The sequence below is a fragment of the Nylanderia fulva genome, unplaced genomic scaffold (assembly GCF_048542155.1).
Source record: "Nylanderia fulva isolate GAGA-0341 unplaced genomic scaffold, ASM4854215v1 Scaffold400, whole genome shotgun sequence".
Classification (NCBI taxonomy): domain Eukaryota; kingdom Metazoa; phylum Arthropoda; class Insecta; order Hymenoptera; family Formicidae; genus Nylanderia; species Nylanderia fulva.
The window spans coordinates 13,666-33,059 of NW_028190478.1; the positions used below are offsets into that span (position 1 = coordinate 13,666).

The 19,394-nt window shown below is 42.3% G+C and overlaps 2 protein-coding genes across 2 annotated transcripts; one reads left to right on the top strand and one right to left on the bottom strand.

The window, feature by feature from the left end:
* Positions 1 to 2,821: 2,821 nt before the first annotated feature.
* LOC146721857 (uncharacterized) lies at positions 2,822 to 5,041 on the top strand. The gene is given in 3 exon segments (XM_085486187.1): positions 2,822 to 4,445; positions 4,448 to 4,548; positions 4,915 to 5,041. Coding segments are annotated over 2 exon segments (1,713 nt in total). The 3' UTR covers positions 4,537 to 4,548; positions 4,915 to 5,041.
* A 9,746-nt stretch (positions 5,042 to 14,787) lies between these two features.
* On the bottom strand, positions 14,788 to 15,861 carry LOC146721858 (uncharacterized). The gene is made up of 2 exons (XM_085486188.1): positions 15,617 to 15,861; positions 14,788 to 15,478 (listed from the first exon to the last, which is right to left on the bottom strand). The coding sequence occupies exons 1-2, from the start codon at positions 15,859 to 15,861 to the stop codon at positions 14,788 to 14,790; spliced, it is 936 nt and encodes a 311-aa protein (XP_085342314.1).
* Between the last annotated feature and the right edge of the window lie 3,533 nt (positions 15,862 to 19,394).

A 19,394-nucleotide genomic window follows, 5' to 3' on the forward strand; every position in this document is an offset into this window, starting at 1 on the left:
AAGGGCTTTGTTGAGTCGGATGTCCCCTCAGTGGCCCCTGGCGGAGCAGCTAAATTTTGCACATTGCAATATGTTACCAAAGTTGCAAATTACGATCCGGCGACAAGAGTTCGAGGATTTTTCGACGCTCGAATATTTGGCGACGCGAGTCGAGCGTAGTTTTCTGGCCGAAAAAAATTACCGTCCCCCGTTACCGCCCCGAACAGTCTATCTTCCCGGATTTGGCGTATCACGCACCAAAAGGGAAAACGCGGACCCCGATTACCGTTGCGGCCGCGACTCGAAAAGAGAGGAAGACCGCGAATATCGCCACGAATATCGGAGCTCCAGTTACCGCGGCGGTTACCGTCTCAGATACCGTCTCCGGGGATACCGTAAGTCCGGCTGTAAACAACGCCAGCATAATAAAATGCTGGAATTGTAACAAGACCGGACATCGCGCACGCGGGTGTGCGGAACCTCGCCGAAAATATTGTTATTGCTGCGGGAAACCGGATGTTACCGTGCAAACGTGTGCAAAGTGTACGGGAAACGCGAACCGGAGCCCGTAGAGGGAGTCCCTACGACTCTGAGTTTTAAGAACGAGACCCGCAATTATTCTTATGTTACCGTCGGGGAAGAAAAATTACCGTCTTTACGTTTCTTCTGCGTTATGATACGCGGCCATAGCCTCACGACTCTCGTGGACTCGGGGTCGAATCGTACCTTGATGGGCCGCGAGGGAATGAAAATTATCGACGCGCTAAACATCCCGTCGCGCACTAGAGAGATTCAGATCCGAACCACGAACGGTTAGCTCGCGGATATTATAGCCGAGGCCACCATACCGATACAATTAGAGGATAGATGCCGTGAAATTACCGTTGGGTTGTTACCGAATTTAGCCGTACCGTGTATACTCGGGATTGATTTCTTAACGAAGTTCGGAATAGCGATAGATTTTGCCACAAGCGAATGGTATTTTACGCAAACGCCACACATTCGTTACCGTCTCACTACCGAAGGTACGCAGGGGATATCGTGCTGGGTTATCCGACTTGACGCCCACACAAGAACAAACTCTGGGAAAATTTTTACGAACGCTACCGCCCATCACAGACACCCCCGGAGTTACCACACTAACAGAGCACACCATAGACGTGGGTTCGAACCCCCCGATTAAGCAACGTTGCTATTTAGTATCGCCAAAAGTACAGGAAGCGATACGGGCGGAGACTGAGAAAATGCTCGCGGCGGGAATTATAGAGCCATCCTATAGCGAGTGGTCGAATCCGATAGTGATGGTCAAGAAACCGAACGGTAAATACCGCTTTTGCCTGGATTTCCGAAAAGTTAACGGGGTATCGAAAAAAGACGCGTATCCATTGTCAAATATGAACGGGATTTTGGACAAGTTACGATCGGCTAAATATATTTCAACTATCGATTTGAGCCAGGCATATTTTCAGATACCGTTAGCCAAAAATAGTAGAGAGATTACCGCATTTAGTGTTCCAGGGATGAGATTATATTATTTTACGCAAATGCCATATGGGCTTACGAGAGCTCCGGCTACTTTCCAACGTCTATTAGATCGGTTAATAGGCCCCGAAATGGAGCCTCACGCGTTCGCATACCTGGACGATATCGTGATAGTCACGCCTACGTTCGAAGAGCATATGATGTGGCTAAAGAAAGTTTTAGACAAGATAGTTACCGCCGGACTTACCGTTAACCCGGACAAATGCGAATTTTGTCGCTCTCAGGTGCGGTATTTAGGGTTTATTGTGCAACAAGAGGGCTTCACCGTAGATCCCGAAAAGACGCGACCGATCCTGGAATATCCCGCGCCGCGAAATATTAAGCAATTGAGAAGGTTTATGGGAATGTCATCTTGGTACCGTCGTTTTATACCGCAGTTCGCGACGCTCAGCGAGCCCATAACGCGTCTATTGAAGAAGGGCAGGCGCTGGGAATGGGGGGGATGATCAGGATCGCGCCTTTCAACAGATACGAGGACATTTAGTTACCGCTCCGACATTGGCTTGTACAAATTTTGAGATACCGTTCGTATTACAGACAGACGCGAGTTCGGTGAGATTAGGCGCGGTGTTAACGCAAACAATGGACGGGGAAGAGAGAGTGATAGCGTTCGCGAGTAGAGCACTGGCAGACGCCGAAACGAGATACACGGTTACCGAGCAAGAATGTTTAGCGGTTGTATGGGCAATTCAGAAGTTTCGACCGTACCTCGAAGGATACCGCTTCACAGTAATTACCGATCATAGTAGCCTACGCTGGCTACATAATTTAAAGAATCCGACGGGTAGGTTGGCAAGATGGGCGCTAGAATTGTTAGAATATGACTACGAGGTCATACACCGTAAGGGAGCGTTGCATCACGTGCCGGATGCTCTATCACGCATGTACGAGGGGGAAGATACCGGAATATTACCGAATACCGAACCAGATAACGTTTTGGTGAATACCGCGATAGAGAAGGTAGACGTAGAGAATACTACAAACGAATGGTACTGAAAGCGATTAAGGGGGGAGTCTGATTTACAGGCTTCAAAAAATCCAATTTTTTTGCTAAAAACTATTCCAAAACTATCCAAGAATAGTTTTGAAAAATTTCAGAGGCCAATTCAACCTATTTCCAAAGCTAGAGCAGTTTTAGTGGCCGAGCGTCGAGCAGGTGCGACTGCTCGGGCAGACTCGAGCGCGCTATTCTATTATTCGACTATACTCGTATATACCTGAAAAGGTCCAACCGTTCTGTGACGCTGTTTGTAGCGTCAGCTTTCAGTTCCACTTTTGATTTTGCCGAGTACACATCGAAATGTCAAGCTACCCGAAAGGTGATCGATCTAAAAGAGAGCGTGCTGCGGAACCGCGAAAGCGGAAATTTCACGGCAATCGTTTTGCAAGTGTTTCATCGGACGACGGAGACTTAGACACAAGCCGCAGTAAGCAGAAGTTAACGACAGCAAGCTGCGATGACGTCATTATTTATTCTGCGCACTGCTACCGTATTATTGAATTTATATCTGTGTTTCTCGCCATTTCGGAAATCGCAATTTGCCGATCGTGCAAGCAAAAACTAACGTTTCAAGAAAGCGGGCATCGAGGCCTAAAATTTAAAATTATTGTCCAGTGTATGTGTGGTCGACGCGAAATCCATACCGGCTACGAAATCAACAGACGAATTGTTTTTGTTATGAGGCTTCTTGGTATCGCACGAGAAGGGATAAACGTATTCTGCGACCTTATAGATATTTCTATAGGTTTAGCAAAATCTACTTACCAAAATATTGTTGAGCATTTGTACGCAGCGTCGAAGACAATGTTTGAGAGCACCTGCGAAAAAGCCGTCAAGGAAGAAAAAGAAAGAAACGTTGAACATGAAAGACCTGCGAATCATTTGAAGGTTTCGGGCAATGGATCGTGGAAAAAGCGCGGTTATACTTCCTTGTACGGTGTAACAACGCTCATCGGATACTACAGTGGCAAAGTAATCGATCTCATTGTAAAAAGTGGATATTGTCATTCGTGTGCCATGAGTAAAAATACTTTGGACAAAGACGCATTTGAGGAGTGGTATGAGAATCATAAAGACTCATGCTCCTCAAATCATGCAGGTTCGGCAGGGAAGATGGAGGTGGATTCCATAATGGAGATATTTTCCAGATCCGTCGAGAAATTCGGAGTTATGTACACTAATTATATCGGCGATGGCGACTCGAAAACTTTTACTAGTATCTTAAATAGCAATCCTTACGGGGACGAGTGCACAGTGACTAAAAATGAGTGTGTTGGACACGTGCAAAAGCGCATGGGTACTCGTTTACGAAATAAAAGAAAAACCGAGAAACTCGGAGGAAAGAAGCGGCCAGCGGAAAGCGTAATCAAGAAATTGACAATATACTACGGTCTGGCAATTCGCCGAAATATTGATTCAGTGGAAGGCATGAAGAAAGCTATTATAGCGACATTAGATCACTACTGTTCCACGGATAAAAATCCTCGGCATGAAAATTGTCCAGAAGGCGCCGAGAGTTGGTGTGAATGGCGCAAGGCTCAAGCGGCGAATAGTCTTGCATCTTATAAACATCCGACGAGATTAATCGATGAAACCGTGGAGAACCACATTCGTCCGATTTACGAAGAGCTCTCTAATGACGATTTAATGACGCGGTGTTTAGGCGGCCACACTCAAAATTCCAACGAATCGTTCAATTTGCTTGTGTGGCACCTAAGTTCGAAACATCTGAATTCCGGCCATAAAATCGTCGAAATTGCAGCATATATAGCTGCAGGCATTTTCAACGAGGGCTACTCTGCTGTACTCTCCACTATGCAGCTGCTCGATATCATCATCGGTCAGCGATGCAAAAATTTTGCTGACGCCGTCGATGCCGAGCGCATAACGCGGGAGAACCGGCGCGCATCAGTTTCTATCAAGGAGGTACAGCCCGAAGATTGGAAACCCTGAGTCAGAACGAGTTTTTTGAAGAAGAGAAAAGACTACTGTATGGCCCAGGGATAGCTGAGTAACCTCTAATTACTGTAAGTACCCAAAAACTTATATTTTTTGGGACCGAAAACTTTAAAGCGCGTTTTCTCGAGTTTTCATTTTTACGATTTGTAGAAAACGGTGCCGGCAATAGCAAAAAGAATATACGTCCGATCGAAAAAAATCAAAGTGATCTAGCTTCAGTATTAAATTATCTTCTATTTGAACTAAAAAAGTTGGACAAAAGTATTATTTAAACTACTTTTTTTGCAACTTAAAGTGAATTTTTTTTTCAAAAAAGTGAATTTTTTTTAAACTTCGAAAAAATTTGGAATTTGACAACTTCTTCGGTATTTTCTTAGTTTATATAGAAAAGAAACTTATAAAAATTAAAAAAAATTTTGTCTCGACTGTTTCAGACGCACCGCACGACCTCCATCACCGGCACCGATTAGCAAGTGCAGACTCCAGGCGCTCGGGCAAAATTATCATAACTTGAGGAATTTTAATATTTTTTTAATAACAAAAATTGTTTTTTAAAGCTAAAATACAGTACAATATGTTCTCAAACTTACGCTTACAGTAATCATTTCCTTCCCTTTCAAAAAAATTGCTGAAAAAACGCTTTTTCTTGGGCTCCTAAATCAGACTCCCCCCTTAAAATTTCGCACCGCGACACATTGTCACATTTGTGGGAAACCGTTTGACGAAGATGATACAGGGGTCTCGCGCACTCAAATTGTAACTTAAATTACAAAGAATCTTTTCGTATTTCTATAGTCTTTCACAATCTGTCCGGCTATGACGCGCATTTCATTATCGAGGACATAGCCACAGCGTTCGAAGGGGAAATCGAATTACTGCCGATAACGAAGGAAAAATATATATTATTCTCGAAAACTGTTAAATTAACGCAAGACAACAATGCGAAAAATTATATCAAATTACGCTTTATCGATTCGTATAAATTTCTCAGCGCTAGTCTCGACAAACTGGCGTCTTTTTTTAATAAAAATAAGTAGGTATACTATGGGGGTTCTAGACCAGGGGCAATGAGGGGGGGTGAGGGGCAGGGGGGGGGAATCGGGGGCGAGGGAGGTGACGTCACGCGGGGGGAGGGGGTCTTATCAGTAGATAAGCTTATCTTTTGTTTATAAACATATCAGATAACCTGATAAGGGGATCATGTTACCTGATAAGGAGATCATGTTACCTGATATGTTTATAAACAAGATAAGATAAGGGGATCATGTTACCTGATATGTTTATAAACAAGATAAGATAAGCTTGAGCGGTATCTAAGTTTTCATAAACAAGATAAGATAAGCTTGAGCGGTATCTAAGTTTTCATAAATTTTCTCCGAAAATCCAAGATAAGATAAAAATTCTGCGAATAGCTGCCGCCGTTTCAGGCTTGGATCGAGCGCCGACAAATAGATATGTATTACCCCAAGATAAGATAAATTCTGCGAATGGCTGCCGCAAAATCCAAGCTTGGATCCCGAGCGCCGACATTCAGACATCTATTACTAAGGGGGTTGCGTTTCTTCATCTAAATTTTCTCTGAAGATAAGATAATTCTGCGAATTATTAAGAACAAAAGGTTTGCCGACAATCAAGCGGGTTGATCCGTACAGGTTGCGACATGTCAATCCGATCCGGCGTGTCTTGCCGACGGGGTGAAATGAAATGGCGGCCTTATCTATGTATTTCTAAGAATTATCAGCGATATCTAAATTTTCTCTGAAGATAAGATAGCGCAAATATTTCTCGCAAATTAACAATTGCATCATCATCCCCACGAACAAAGGGATGATCGGGATATATAACGAGGACCGATGCAGCTGCCGGGCCATAGTACCACTGGCGAGCGCACGCTTTATTCGAGGTGCAAGAAAAAAAGTTTAGTGTGCAAAGTAGTTTTTTTTGTAATAAGTGTGAAAAAGTAAATTTTTTACAAAAATGGAGAACATTGAGCGCGACCTGTTGGAGCGTTCCCGCCAAGTTGCTAACTTGGGCGAATATTTCGGATGGCTAAGAGTGCGAAGAATTTATCGAAGAGCTGGAAGAACGCAGCCGTGCCAAGCGTCCGCGTCTCTCGATTGGACATAGACAATCTCTGGTGGCGAGAATAGCGCGACTCGAGGGTGCAAAGATGCGCTTGCAGAGACGGTATGTCGGTGAATCCATGCCTAGTGGCGGCGGATTCAGTGGCGGCGGCAATAACGCGCAAAGACTCGTTTGGCGCGAAATCGATACGGCGTTCGATAGCCGTATACTTACCGGTGCGATAATTAACGCAGACCACATCGAACCGCGTCAGTTTTTTTAAAATGCCGCAGACATTGTAGTCGAGAACGTGGAGAATGTGCTGCAGAGACACATCAGTGTAAAAGTGAACACTGTTTTCAACGGTGAATTTGTGTCCGGTGACAAGCGCGCCAATAAAAGTATTAACACGAGAAACTTTGAACTCTTTTGCACGTCCGATGTACGCGAGTGGTACGAGCGCCGCGTAATCGAGCCCACGCTAGCATCGCTAGAAGAGTTCCAGGAACGCGATAGCGGCTGGGCATTGTCGCGGATAATAGATTTGACAGTAAATATCAACAAGTATAATCCTATGCGCGCGGGATGTCGTATCACATTACCGCAAAAAATTGTAACAAAGAGAGCGGTTGTTAATGTGCGATCAGCGGACAATGCGTGTTTCGCATGGTCAGTGGTGGCCGCTCTGTACCCCGCTGATATACATGTGGATCGAGAATCCTCCTATCCGCATTACACCACAGTGCTGAACCTCCAAAACATTGAGTTTTCAGTGACTGTGAATCAAATTAAAAAATTCGAACTTGCAAACGACATCTCCGTAAACGTGTACATCATCGAGAACGAGAACATCGTCCCGTTGCGTCTTTCGGAAAAAAAGAAGGACAGGCACGTCAATCTGCTGTACGTGGAGGACGAAAACAGCGTTGGACATTTCACATGCATTAAAAATCTGTCTCGTCTCGTGAGCTCGCAACTGAGCAAACACAAATGTAGAAAATTTATTTGCGATCGGTAAGTATATAGTAAACTTAAATTATATTTAAAATATTTCTAATTAAATTTTTTTTTTTTTACAGATGCCTACATTATTTCTATTCTGAGGACCAGTTGCAGACGCATATGGAAGATTGCGGGAAACTGAACGACTGCGCTATCCGGTTGCCGAGCGAGAATGACAAGTGGCTCAGCTTCGACAATTACACGAGGAAGGAGCGGCTGCCGTTTGTAGTGTACGCCGACCTCGAGTGTGTTTTGGCAAAGACCGAAGATGCCAAAAATCATCAACACCATTAAGTGTTCAGCATCGCATACTATGTACAGTGTTCGTACGACAGTTCGTTATCCGCGTACAATTCCCGCCGTAGTGTCGATTGCGTCGCATGGTTCGCCGAACAGCTTAAAAATTTAGCAATCCGCGTAAAAAATATTTTAACGACCAATGTCCCCATGGTAAATTTAACGCCTGACGAGTGGTTAAAATTTCGCACCGCGACGCATTGTCACATTTGCGAAAAACCGTTTGACAAAGACGATATACGCGTCCGCGATCATTGCCACCTCACCGGGCGGTACAGGGGTCCTGCGCATTCAAATTGTAACTTAAATTACAAAGAATCATTTTGTATCCCTATAGTCTTTCACAATCTGTCCGGCTACGACGCACATTTTATTATCGAGGACATAGCCACAGCGTTCGAAGGGGAAATCGAATTACTGCCGATAACAAAGGAAAAATACATTTCATTCTCGAAGACTGTTAGATTGACACAAGATAATAATTCGAAAAATTATATTAAATTACGCTTTATCGATTCGTACAAGTTTCTCAGCGCTAGTCTCGACAAATTAGCGTCATTTTTGGATAAAGAAAAACTAAAAATTTTACATTCGGAATAACCAAATTTAACTAGTGAAAAATTTAATTTATTGACACGGAAGGGCGTCTTTCCGTACGAATACATTGACTGCGTGGACAGATTACAAGACACACGTTTACCGCCGCGCGACTCATTTTACAGTTCCTTAATCGGCGACACAGTATCCGAGAGTGATTACGCGCACGCCGAGACCGTCTGGAGCCGATTCTCCCTTCGAACGCTAGGCAAATATAGTGATTTATATTTAAAAATTGATGTCTTGTTATTGACCGATATATTTGAGAATTTTCGCGATAGTTGTATAAAAAGTTACGGACTCGATCCCGCGTATTATTATACTCTCCCCGGATATACATGGGACGCCATGTTAAAACATACAAATATAAAATTTGAATTATTAACAGACATTGACATGGTTATGTTTGTCGAACGAGGTATACGCGGCGGCCTTAGTCAATGTTCAGGCCGATACGCACAGGCTAATAACAAGTACATGCAATCGTACGACCCATCGAAACCCTCATCGTACCTCATGTATTTCGATGTAAATAATTTGTACGAATGGGCAATGTGTCAACCATTTCCGTATGCCGATTTTCGGTGGGTAGATCGAATTTTGACGTATCATCTATCGCGTTCGATTCGCCTATTGGCTATGTTCTCGAAGTAGATTTAGAGTATCCGCGGCATCTTCATGACGCGCACATTGACCTACCGTTTTGCCCGACGCGCGATAAGCCGCCCGGCAAGCGGGAGTATAAACTCCTCGCAACGCTTTGCGATAAGAAGCGCTACGTGATACACTATCGTAATCTACAGCAGTGCACGCGCCACGGGCTACGCATAACAAAAATATACCGCATACTACAATTCACGCAGTCAGCGTGGCTGCAAAAATACATCGAACTCAACACGCAGTTTAGAACACATGCGAAAAACGATTTTGAAAAAAATTTATATAAATTGATGAATACTGCGGTATTCGGCAAGACGATGGAAAATGTGCGCAATCATGTTGATGTAAAATTATTAACAAAATGGGACGGACGGTACGGTACGGAGGCAATGATCGCGAAACCAAATTTTCATAGTACTAGCATATTTTCGGAAAAATTAGTTGCAATTGAATTACGCAAACTCGAAGTTAAAATCTACAAACCAATCTACGTCGGCATGTGCATACTCGACATATCAAAAGTATGTCTTTATGAATTTCACCACGAATACATGTCACCGCTCTATCGTGACAATTGTAGAGTAATGTACACCGACACGGACAGTTTAATTTATCAAATTAAATGTCAGGATGTCTATGAAAATTTGAAACGCGATATCGCTCGATTCGATACCAGCGACTACGCCGAGAATAATGCGTACGGTATACCACTCGCGAATAAAAAGGTGCCGGGTCTGATGAAAGATGAGAATAACGGCGCGATAATGACCGAATTCGTCGGGCTTAGAGCAAAAATGTATGCTTTGCGGGTGGATGGTAAAAAGGACTAAAAAGGCAAAAGGTGTCAAAAGTAACGTCGTAGCGCGTAGTATAACATTCGACGATTATACGCGTTGTCTTAATGACGAAATTGAAATGACGCGTCAGCAGTCATGCATAAGATCGAAATTGCATAAAGTGTATACCGTCAGCGAGACAAAAATTACTCTAAGTCCCTACGACGACAAACGGTATGTCGTACCTGAGTCGACCGACACCTTGCCGTGGGGACATTATAGAATACCGTTGTAAATTATATTTATTATATTTATAATATTATATGTATATGTTGTAAGGATGTAGTACAGAGCCTTGTTAAAAACTCTTATATTTGATACACGCTGGCTTAAAAAATGCGTTTGTTTACCAACATTAATATATATTTATATAACAGAGAAAAGTATAGAATCGAAAGGATCTGAATAGCTCAGCTGGAAGAGCAGTCGCCCGGCAAGCGAAAGGTCTCGGGTTCGATTCCCGATTCAGCGATTTTCGGATCTATATTTTTCTCTTGCATTCATTTATTTATTTTCCGTAGGGGGGTTAAAGGGGTATTGAAATTAAATCTCAAAATATGAGATTATTTCATATTTAAAATCTTGGCCGTGTCCAAGTAAAAATTTGGTGCCTTGTGCACCGGTATTTAATTCTAACGAAAAATTATTTAGTTTCGTTAGGATAACGCATTGTCATCCGCGATTTGGCTCTTGTTGCCCGTCTTATACGTTAAATTTATATTTATATTACAGAGCCTTGTTAAAACTCTTATATTTGATACACGCTGGCTTAAAAAATGCGTTTGTTTACCAACATTAATATATATAACAGAGAAAAGTATAGAATCGAAAGGATCTGAATAGCTCAGCTGGAAGAGCAGTCGCCCGGCAAGCGAAAGGTCTCGGGTTCGATTCCCGATTCAGCGATTTTCGGATCTATATTTTTCTCTTGCATTCATTTATTTATTTTCCGTAGGGGGGTTAAAGGGGTATTGAAATTAAATCTCAAAATATGAGATTATTTCATATTTAAAATCTTGGCCGTGTCCAAGTAAAAATTTGGTGCCTTGTGCACCGGTATTTAATTCTAACGAAAAATTATTTAGTTTCGTTAGGATAACGCATTGTCATCCGCGATTTGGCTCTTGTTGCCCGTCTTATTCGTTAAATTTATATTTATATTACAGAGCCTTGTTAAAACTCTTATATTTGATACACGCTGGCTTAAAAAATGCGTTTGTTTACCAACATTAATATATATAACAGAGAAAAGTATAGAATCGAAAGGATCTGAATAGCTCAGCTGGAAGAGCAGTCGCCCGGCAAGCGAAAGGTCTCGGGTTCGACTCCCGATTCAGCGATTTTCGGATCTATATTTTTCTCTTGCATTCATTTATTTATTTTCCGTAGGGGGGTTAAAGGGGTATTGAAATTAAATCTCAAAATATGAGATTATTTCATATTTAAAATCTTGGCCGTGTCCAAGTAAAAATTTGGTGCCTTGTGCACCGGTATTTAATTCTAACGAAAAATTATTTAGTTTCGTTAGGATAAAGCATTGTCATCCGCGATTTGGCTCTTGTTGCCCGTCTTATACGTTAAATTTATATTTATATTACAGAGCCTTGTTAAAAAACTCTTATATTTGATACACGCTGGCTTAAAAAATGCGTTTGTTTACCAACATTAATATATATAACAGAGAAAAGTATAGAATCGAAAGGATCTGAATAGCTCAGCTGGAAGAGCAGTCGCCCGGCAAGCGAAAGGTCTCGGGTTCGATTCCCGATTCAGCGAATTTTCGGATCTATATTTTTCTCTTGCATTCATTTATTTATTTTCCGTAGGGGGGTTAAAGGGGTATTGAAATTAAATCTCAAAAATATGAGATTATTTCATATTTAAAATCTTGGCCGTGTCCAAGTAAAATTTGGTGCCTTGTGCACCGGTATTTAATTCTAACGAAAAATTATTTAGTTTCGTTAGGATAAAGCATTGTCATCCGCGATTTGGCTCTTGTTGCCCGTCTTATACGTTAAATTTATATTTATATTACAGAGCCTTGTTAAAACTCTTATATTTATTACACGCTGGCTTAAAAAATGCGTTTGTTTACCAACATTAATATATATAACAGAGAAAAGTATAGAATCGAAAGGATCTGAATAGCTCAGCTGGAAGAGCAGTCGCCCGGCAAGCGAAAGGTCTCGGGTTCGATTCCCGATTCAGCGATTTTCGGATCTATATTTTTCTCTTGCATTCATTTATTTATTTTCCGTAGGGGGGTTAAAGGGGTATTGAAATTAAATCTCAAAATATGAGATTATTTCATATTTAAAATCTTGGCCGTGTCCAAGTAAAAATTTGGTGCCTTGTGCACCGGTATTTAATTCTAACGAAAAATTATTTAGTTTCGTTAGGATAACGCATTGTCATCCGCGATTTGGCTCTTGTTGCCCGTCTTATACGTTAAATTTATATTTATATTACAGAGCCTTGTTAAAAACTCTTATATATATTTTTTGTTATATATTTTATATATGGTATACAATATATATATTATGTTATACAATGATTGAATAAAATAACATTAAATAACATTGTTTTTATGTATCCAAGAGTTGTGCGAACTGTCGAATCCCAGCCATTTCACGTAAACCTCGTCACCCCTCCTGCGCAGTATTTTCTCCACGAGGTACACTTCCGGACAATTTGCGCGATGCAGCTCGTGCTCGTAAAACGCTCCAGCGATAGATGTCTTGCGATAATCCTCGAGTAGATATGTTACGGGATTAGTATGCTGCACTTTAACAATCTTAAACACCTCGGTTGTCCAATTTGGCGTGTAACCCTTCTCGAAAAGTTGTTTGTACTTGCTGACGCGTACCTGATCACCTACTTTGAACTTTGCCGGGCCCGCGATTTTTACACGATTGTACACGGTAGCCAAGAGTCTTTCGGCGATCGCGGGGGTAACGTCGGCGGGTCGCATACCAATCGTTCGATGCTTGCGTCTGTTGTAATCTGATACGAGGCGTGGCAGTATGTCGAACCACTTGTAAGTGCCATTCAGCGTAAACATCTTCCACATGTCGTTTTTTAGCGTGCGATTGAATCGCTCGACGACCGTCGCCTTCAATACCGAATATGTCGAATAGTGATTAATGTCATGTTTTCGCATAAGTCGTTGCACATCGGCGTTGTAAAATTCCTTCCCGTTATCGATTTGCATGTTTTTCGGACATCTCTTGCTGTCTTGAATTATCTCAACGATTGCGTCAGCTATCTCGTTTCCTCCTTTACTCTTGAGTGGTACAGCCCACGCATACTTGCTCAACACATCGATGACGGTGAGTATGTAGTGGTAATCTCTGTTGAAACGGGAGTACGGACGCATCTCGACAATGTCGGCTTGCCACAGATCATCGTATCCTCGCACTATGACATGCCTTTGAGGGAAATTTTTTCTCGCTGACGCGTGCAACTCGTTTACCAACTGCCTTCTCTCCAAACTATGTTGCTCGTTGTTATTTTCACTATTCATCCTTGTTCGTTCACGTTCGTGCCACGTTGTTTCGGGGTTCTTTCACGTTGTTGCGGGGTTCTTTCACGTTGTTTCGGGGTTCTTTCACGTTGTTTCGGGGTTTGTTCACGTTGTTTCGAGGTTGTTTCGGGGTTCTTTCACGTTGTTTCGGGGTTCTTTCGGGGTTCGTTCACGTTCGTGCCACGTTGTTTCGGGGTTCTTTCACGTTGTTTCGAGGTTCTTTCACGTTGTTTCGGGGTTCGTGCCACGTTGTTTCGGGTTTCTTTCACGTTGTTTCGGGGTTCGTGCCACGTTGTTTCGGGGTTCTTTCGGGATTCGTTCACGTTCGTGCCACGTTGTTTCGGGGTTCTTTCACGTTGTTTCGGGGTTCTTTCAGGTTGTTTCGGGGTTCGTGCCACGTTGTTCGGGGTTCTTTCACGTTGTTTCGAGGTTCGTGCCACGTTGTTTCGGGGTTCTTTCACGTTGTTTCGAAGTTCTTTCACGTTGTTTCGGGGTTCTTTCGGGGTTCGTTCACGTTCGTGCCACGTTGTTCACTCCCGTCCTTGACCCATTCGAAAATCTACTTTGACTCGTTTGCAACCTTTTTCACAGTCGTTTCTGATCCGTTCGCAGCCGCTTTTGAATCGATCGTAACCGTCCCTGACCTGTTCGCAACCCTTACTGAGTTGGTGATAGCCTTGTATGTAACCTTTAAGGACTTGTTCGTAGCCTCGTTCGCAACCCTGTTTGACATGATCGTAACCTCGATCGTAGCGGTCGCGTTTACCACCGTTTCCAGGTCGTTCACTGCTGCTTCCGGGTCGTTCACAGCTGCTGCTTCCGAGTCGGTCACTGATACCACTCATTGTTGTTTGGTAGCACGTCGATCGTAACCACTCGAGAATCCCTTCTTCTAGACGTTTGTTTGATGGACGTTTCCGAGCCAACCGCTCATTAGATGTCTGAGATAGTGTTTGGCGCACGCAAAAGTTCTTTTATCGCAGTCTCCAACGCTCGTACATCCTTCTCTAACGCAGTCAGCTTCTCATCTAACTCTTTCTGTTGGACCATCAATGTTTTAAAGCACTCTTCCAGGTACAATTTGTTGACGGCATCGGTATCCGCCTCAGGTTGCGCTACACGGCGAATCTTGCGCGATCTCGCGTCAAAATCTGCAGCGACGCGACATAGAGCGTTTTTACGCACACATCTTCTCATCAATGTGTGCCAATGATCGCCGGTTGTATCAATTCTCCTCTCGAATAATCCAAATTTATTGATAGACATTTTTTTTGCAATGCTTTGTAGAGTGTCACGCGATGGACTGAATAGATTGTCGGGACCCCCGTTTAATTTATAATAATGCCCGCTTCCCGCAGTTCCTCGATGATTGACAGGATCTCGTTGTCATGCGCGTTGTTGCCAGCTTGGCGCGAAGCGTCGAGCAATCGTAGGCGATCCACTAGCTCGTTAGGGTTGTCCCAGTGCACGTAATCAATCTTATTGTCGGTTAGCGTCATAGCGCGAGGCATTCCAGTGCCAGATTTTGGGCTCTCCACCCGCGTCAACGGTGCGATTATATATTTGTACTTGTCCCCCTTGTTACCCTTCACACGACCTTGCACATCAAAATTGCGTTTATGCACGTTTGTCGCCAATAATATGTGCTTGTATTTTTGCAAATCGTCCTCCTGGTAATCGGGTCTTTTCTTGAAGATCAACTCGTACAATCCGGGCGTTCCAATGTACCGCGTGTCGCCTATGATTATATTGTCATCTTTGTCAATCGCAAATCGCTTGCTGCCGAGCCGCATTTCATTCTCGCCGAAGTAGACTCCGTATACATTATCAATTTCTTTCTTCTCATCAGCATCGAGGAGAGCGTCCATGTACTTTTGTCCTAATGGCCCCCAATCCTTTCGCATCATTTGTCGACCTTCCGACGATCTTAACCAGTGTCGAAGGGATATTTCGGGCGGGTTACGCGTGGTTTCGAAAACATTTTCGTCTACGAATGCTTTGGGTATCACAGGTAGTACGCTTATCGGTGTAGATGTTGTCGGCAGTGAAGCGTCCAATGGCTTCGAAATATCATATTTTCTCTTTTTCAATTCCTCCTCCTCTTTATATCGCTTGATAGTTTTATGTTTTCTCTTTTTCGGTGTCTCTCCCTCATACCGTGTCTCGATCTTCACACCGTCGTCGTCGTCGTCGTCGTCGGTGTTAGGCTCGTTTTCCACCGAAATCGTCGCGTTGTCGACAATCTTTTGTAGCAGCTCGATAATAGGTTTAAAGTGAGTCTTGACGGCGATATCATCATCGATCTTTCCGGTCTTCAGAGCGCGGTGTTTCTTGCGGATCGATTCGGCCGTCTTCGCAATCTCGATGGCAACCTTTTCACGCTCGCGAATATTATCAGCCATCCTAAACTCTAGAGAGTGCTGTCGACGACTAATGGCTCTGCGGTATCGCGAACTCGTTAAATCCTTTTCTGTATCGCCCGTTCGTAAGCGAGCTGTCCTTGTCTATCACTAGAAATCTATACTTTTGTTGCCAACATGTACGACATAACTCACTGAAATCCTCATACGACATGTCGGTATTCACGTGATCGTTGTACACGTGCTTCAAATTGGTGGCGTCCTGTTTAAATAGGATTAGCAGGTTCGCGTTGTCGCGTATAAGATGTTTCGGTATTCTCGCGTATGTCGGACAGAGATAGAACCTGATGAGAGATAGGACCTGCACGACTCCCGGACAGCGTTGTCAGTATCGTACCCATCGTCATCGTCATCTTCATCTTCATCTTCATCGTCATCGTCATCGTCATCGTCATCGTCATTGTTATCGTCATCGTCATCGCCGTCTTCATCAATGGGTACGATATCGACCTCCATCTCCTCAATCTCATTCAGGACGTTGTTCACCTCCCTGTCGTACACAGGGTCGTACATCGCACCATCACTGTCGCTGTCGTCGTCGGAGATGGTTATGACTTCCATCTCGTCATCCGGGACGACGACCACCTCCATCTCTTCATCGTCGGAGATCACCATCTTCTTGCTCGCTTTTTTCCATTTTTTTAATTTTAAAAACAATTCACTCACTCACTACTTCTATGATCGCCAGTGGTCACCGTACTATGACGCGGCAGTGACATCGGTCCTCATTATATATCCCGGTCATCCCTTTGTTCATGCAATGATGCAATTATCTCCGAAAGATGATCTCCGACGAAACAAAAATAGCGGCTGCTCAGTAGTTGTCTATCGACATGTTTACACCTTCCGCGAAGACATATCTACTCTCTCTCTCAGAACACGTTGATATCACATATGTTGTACACCTATTTTATCACAGAAAAGATAAATAGGCTGCCGACAAGAAATCTGGCGATGATGATGATGATGATGACGGTTCTCTCCTATCTGACTCCTCCTCCATTTCTTGGTGAGAATCATTTTCGGATGATTGTGTTTTGCATGACACCGATGGTGAAGGCATGTCCATGTAGCCAAAATCATAGTTGTCTACAGTGAAATAATCGACACAATTTTTGTATCGACGTTGATAACATGCGACTCGCTTGCGTCGCTTAGACGTTCTGGTGCATTTAGATAAATCACCAGCCACTCTTACAATGTCTTCATGCGTTTCCAGGAACTGGGCTACACGTCTTGTATGCGGTTTTCGCACACCAAGTTCGCGATTTCGTACATATTATACAATTGAAGTCGCCGCTTCACGTTTATTACAAAACGGGTTATCTTTTTTTTCATTGTGACAGCATACCTCGAGATGTCTGTAACGTCCAGACAAATTTCAAAACTTCAAACTTTTTCAAAACTTTATTCTTTAATCTATTAGTCATGACAATCTCTAACCTGCATGAAAGACCGGTAATAACGAATATTTAATCACAAATATAATTACTCCCAGGTTAAAACATGTCTTCTCACAAATGACAACGAGAGTAATAATTCACTTTTAATTTTAATAATATTGATAACATAAAAGGCATAATTAATAAAGACTCTCTACTCTCGATCATTCGTTAGGAAACATAAACCTGAAATAAGAGTAAGCATGCCTATATTATAACTATTCATAATTCAAGAGACTTAAAAATCGTACACGTAATGCGTAGTAACATTGTATCCGTCACACGTTCGAAAGTACTAAATAAGGTATTTTATCCTGGTTATGATCTTTCATACAGTAAGTACCAATTTGCATTTAACTAAAGAATATAAACGTAAATTAAGGGTTTCCACCCGCCTATCGTAATTACCAGATCATAAATACAAAATATCAGAAAATATAGAAATTCATTCCTCACGCGAATTATCTATCATTAATTATGAAAAGTAATGGTAAATCGACAAGTTTTATCCGTCTATCATGATTTTCAAAATCATAGGTATAAAATAGTAAAAAGATAAAAAAAGACACTTCCCGACACTTATTGACATTTGCAGGCTTCCGGGCTTGACCTGGAAGAATTATATGTCAAATGGCAGTTTCCGGGACAGTCCTGGAAGACTTATGTATATACATATAGGAATTGCATATTTAAACGTATATACAAGGGAAACAGACACATATATATATATATGTCAATCGTATACTTTGACGACACTATATATATTCTCTGGCGATTTCAATGACCGTATAAGACATATAGTATTCTCTGGCAATTTCAATGACAGTATAAGATATAATATTCATTTTACTAATATTAAATATGTATTATTCAATAGTATTAAATTTTAAATATGTACACGATATATATATATATATATATATATATATATATATTAACACACAAAACTTCTTATACCTGAAAATATAATTATATATATATATCGCTTATAAAGAAGTATACTAAATAATTAAATAATTATGTATGAAAGCTGCTTTACTATGTGAACTCGACTTTACTCGCAAGGAAACATCCAGAAGATTCTAGAAGGCTCTAGAACGATAGCGTGATGCAATGCATGATGCAACGCAGAAGCAAGTTGCAACCTGCAAACCGATAACGGAACAAAGAGAGTCGTAACGCATAGCCAACCGTTATCGCTACCGAGAATAGGATAAGGAAAGTCGGAGCGCCCGGCGATGAGTCATCAAAGGAACGCCGCTATCGCTACTAAGAAGCCATCTCTCCGGGACTTAACCGTCGCAATCTCTACCTGGAACAGATTATCTCCGGTACTTCCCCGGCACATCTCTCCTACCATTGGCTGAGCCACATCGCCCGTTGGGAGGAGCGACCCCCATTTTTGGGTATATAAACCCGGCTCCCGGCACGGAACGGCAGTGAATTCGCCATCCATCACTCAAGAGTGATCCCGCCGCAGTTAAGAAGTAAAGTTATCCAACAACCAACCAAGCAATTACTACGGAGCTCTGAAGACATCGAGACATAGCTGCCATTTCGGACCGAGGTACCGAGGCTCCTCAGCTCTTCAACTCAGAGGGAAGAACATAGTAGCGAAGTGTACCACCTCAAGGCACATAAGACATTGTCTAACCTTGTGAGTATTTAAGCCAGTTCACATATCCCTAAATAGTAAAGCGCGACGGACACTCATTATATTTAATCATTATATTTAATTAATTATTTAACCACTGAATTTCGAACTCAATCTTATTTCACATTACGAACTCTGAATTTGAATACAGACATAAGCCATATATTACTCTGATTTACGATTCGTATCTGCATACGCCTGCGTTACAATCGTCCATATATTCAATATTTTACTCGATACTATTTAACTATATTTAACAGATATCGCATGTCTATTTAACTCGTTGTACTTGCAATATAAATATATTATATATGTATTTTATTGTATTACTGCTCACTTATATATGCATGTAATCCCGTATCTTACTACCTATTAGCGAATTGAATAACGCTAATTCCTCAGTACACATTAGAATATTA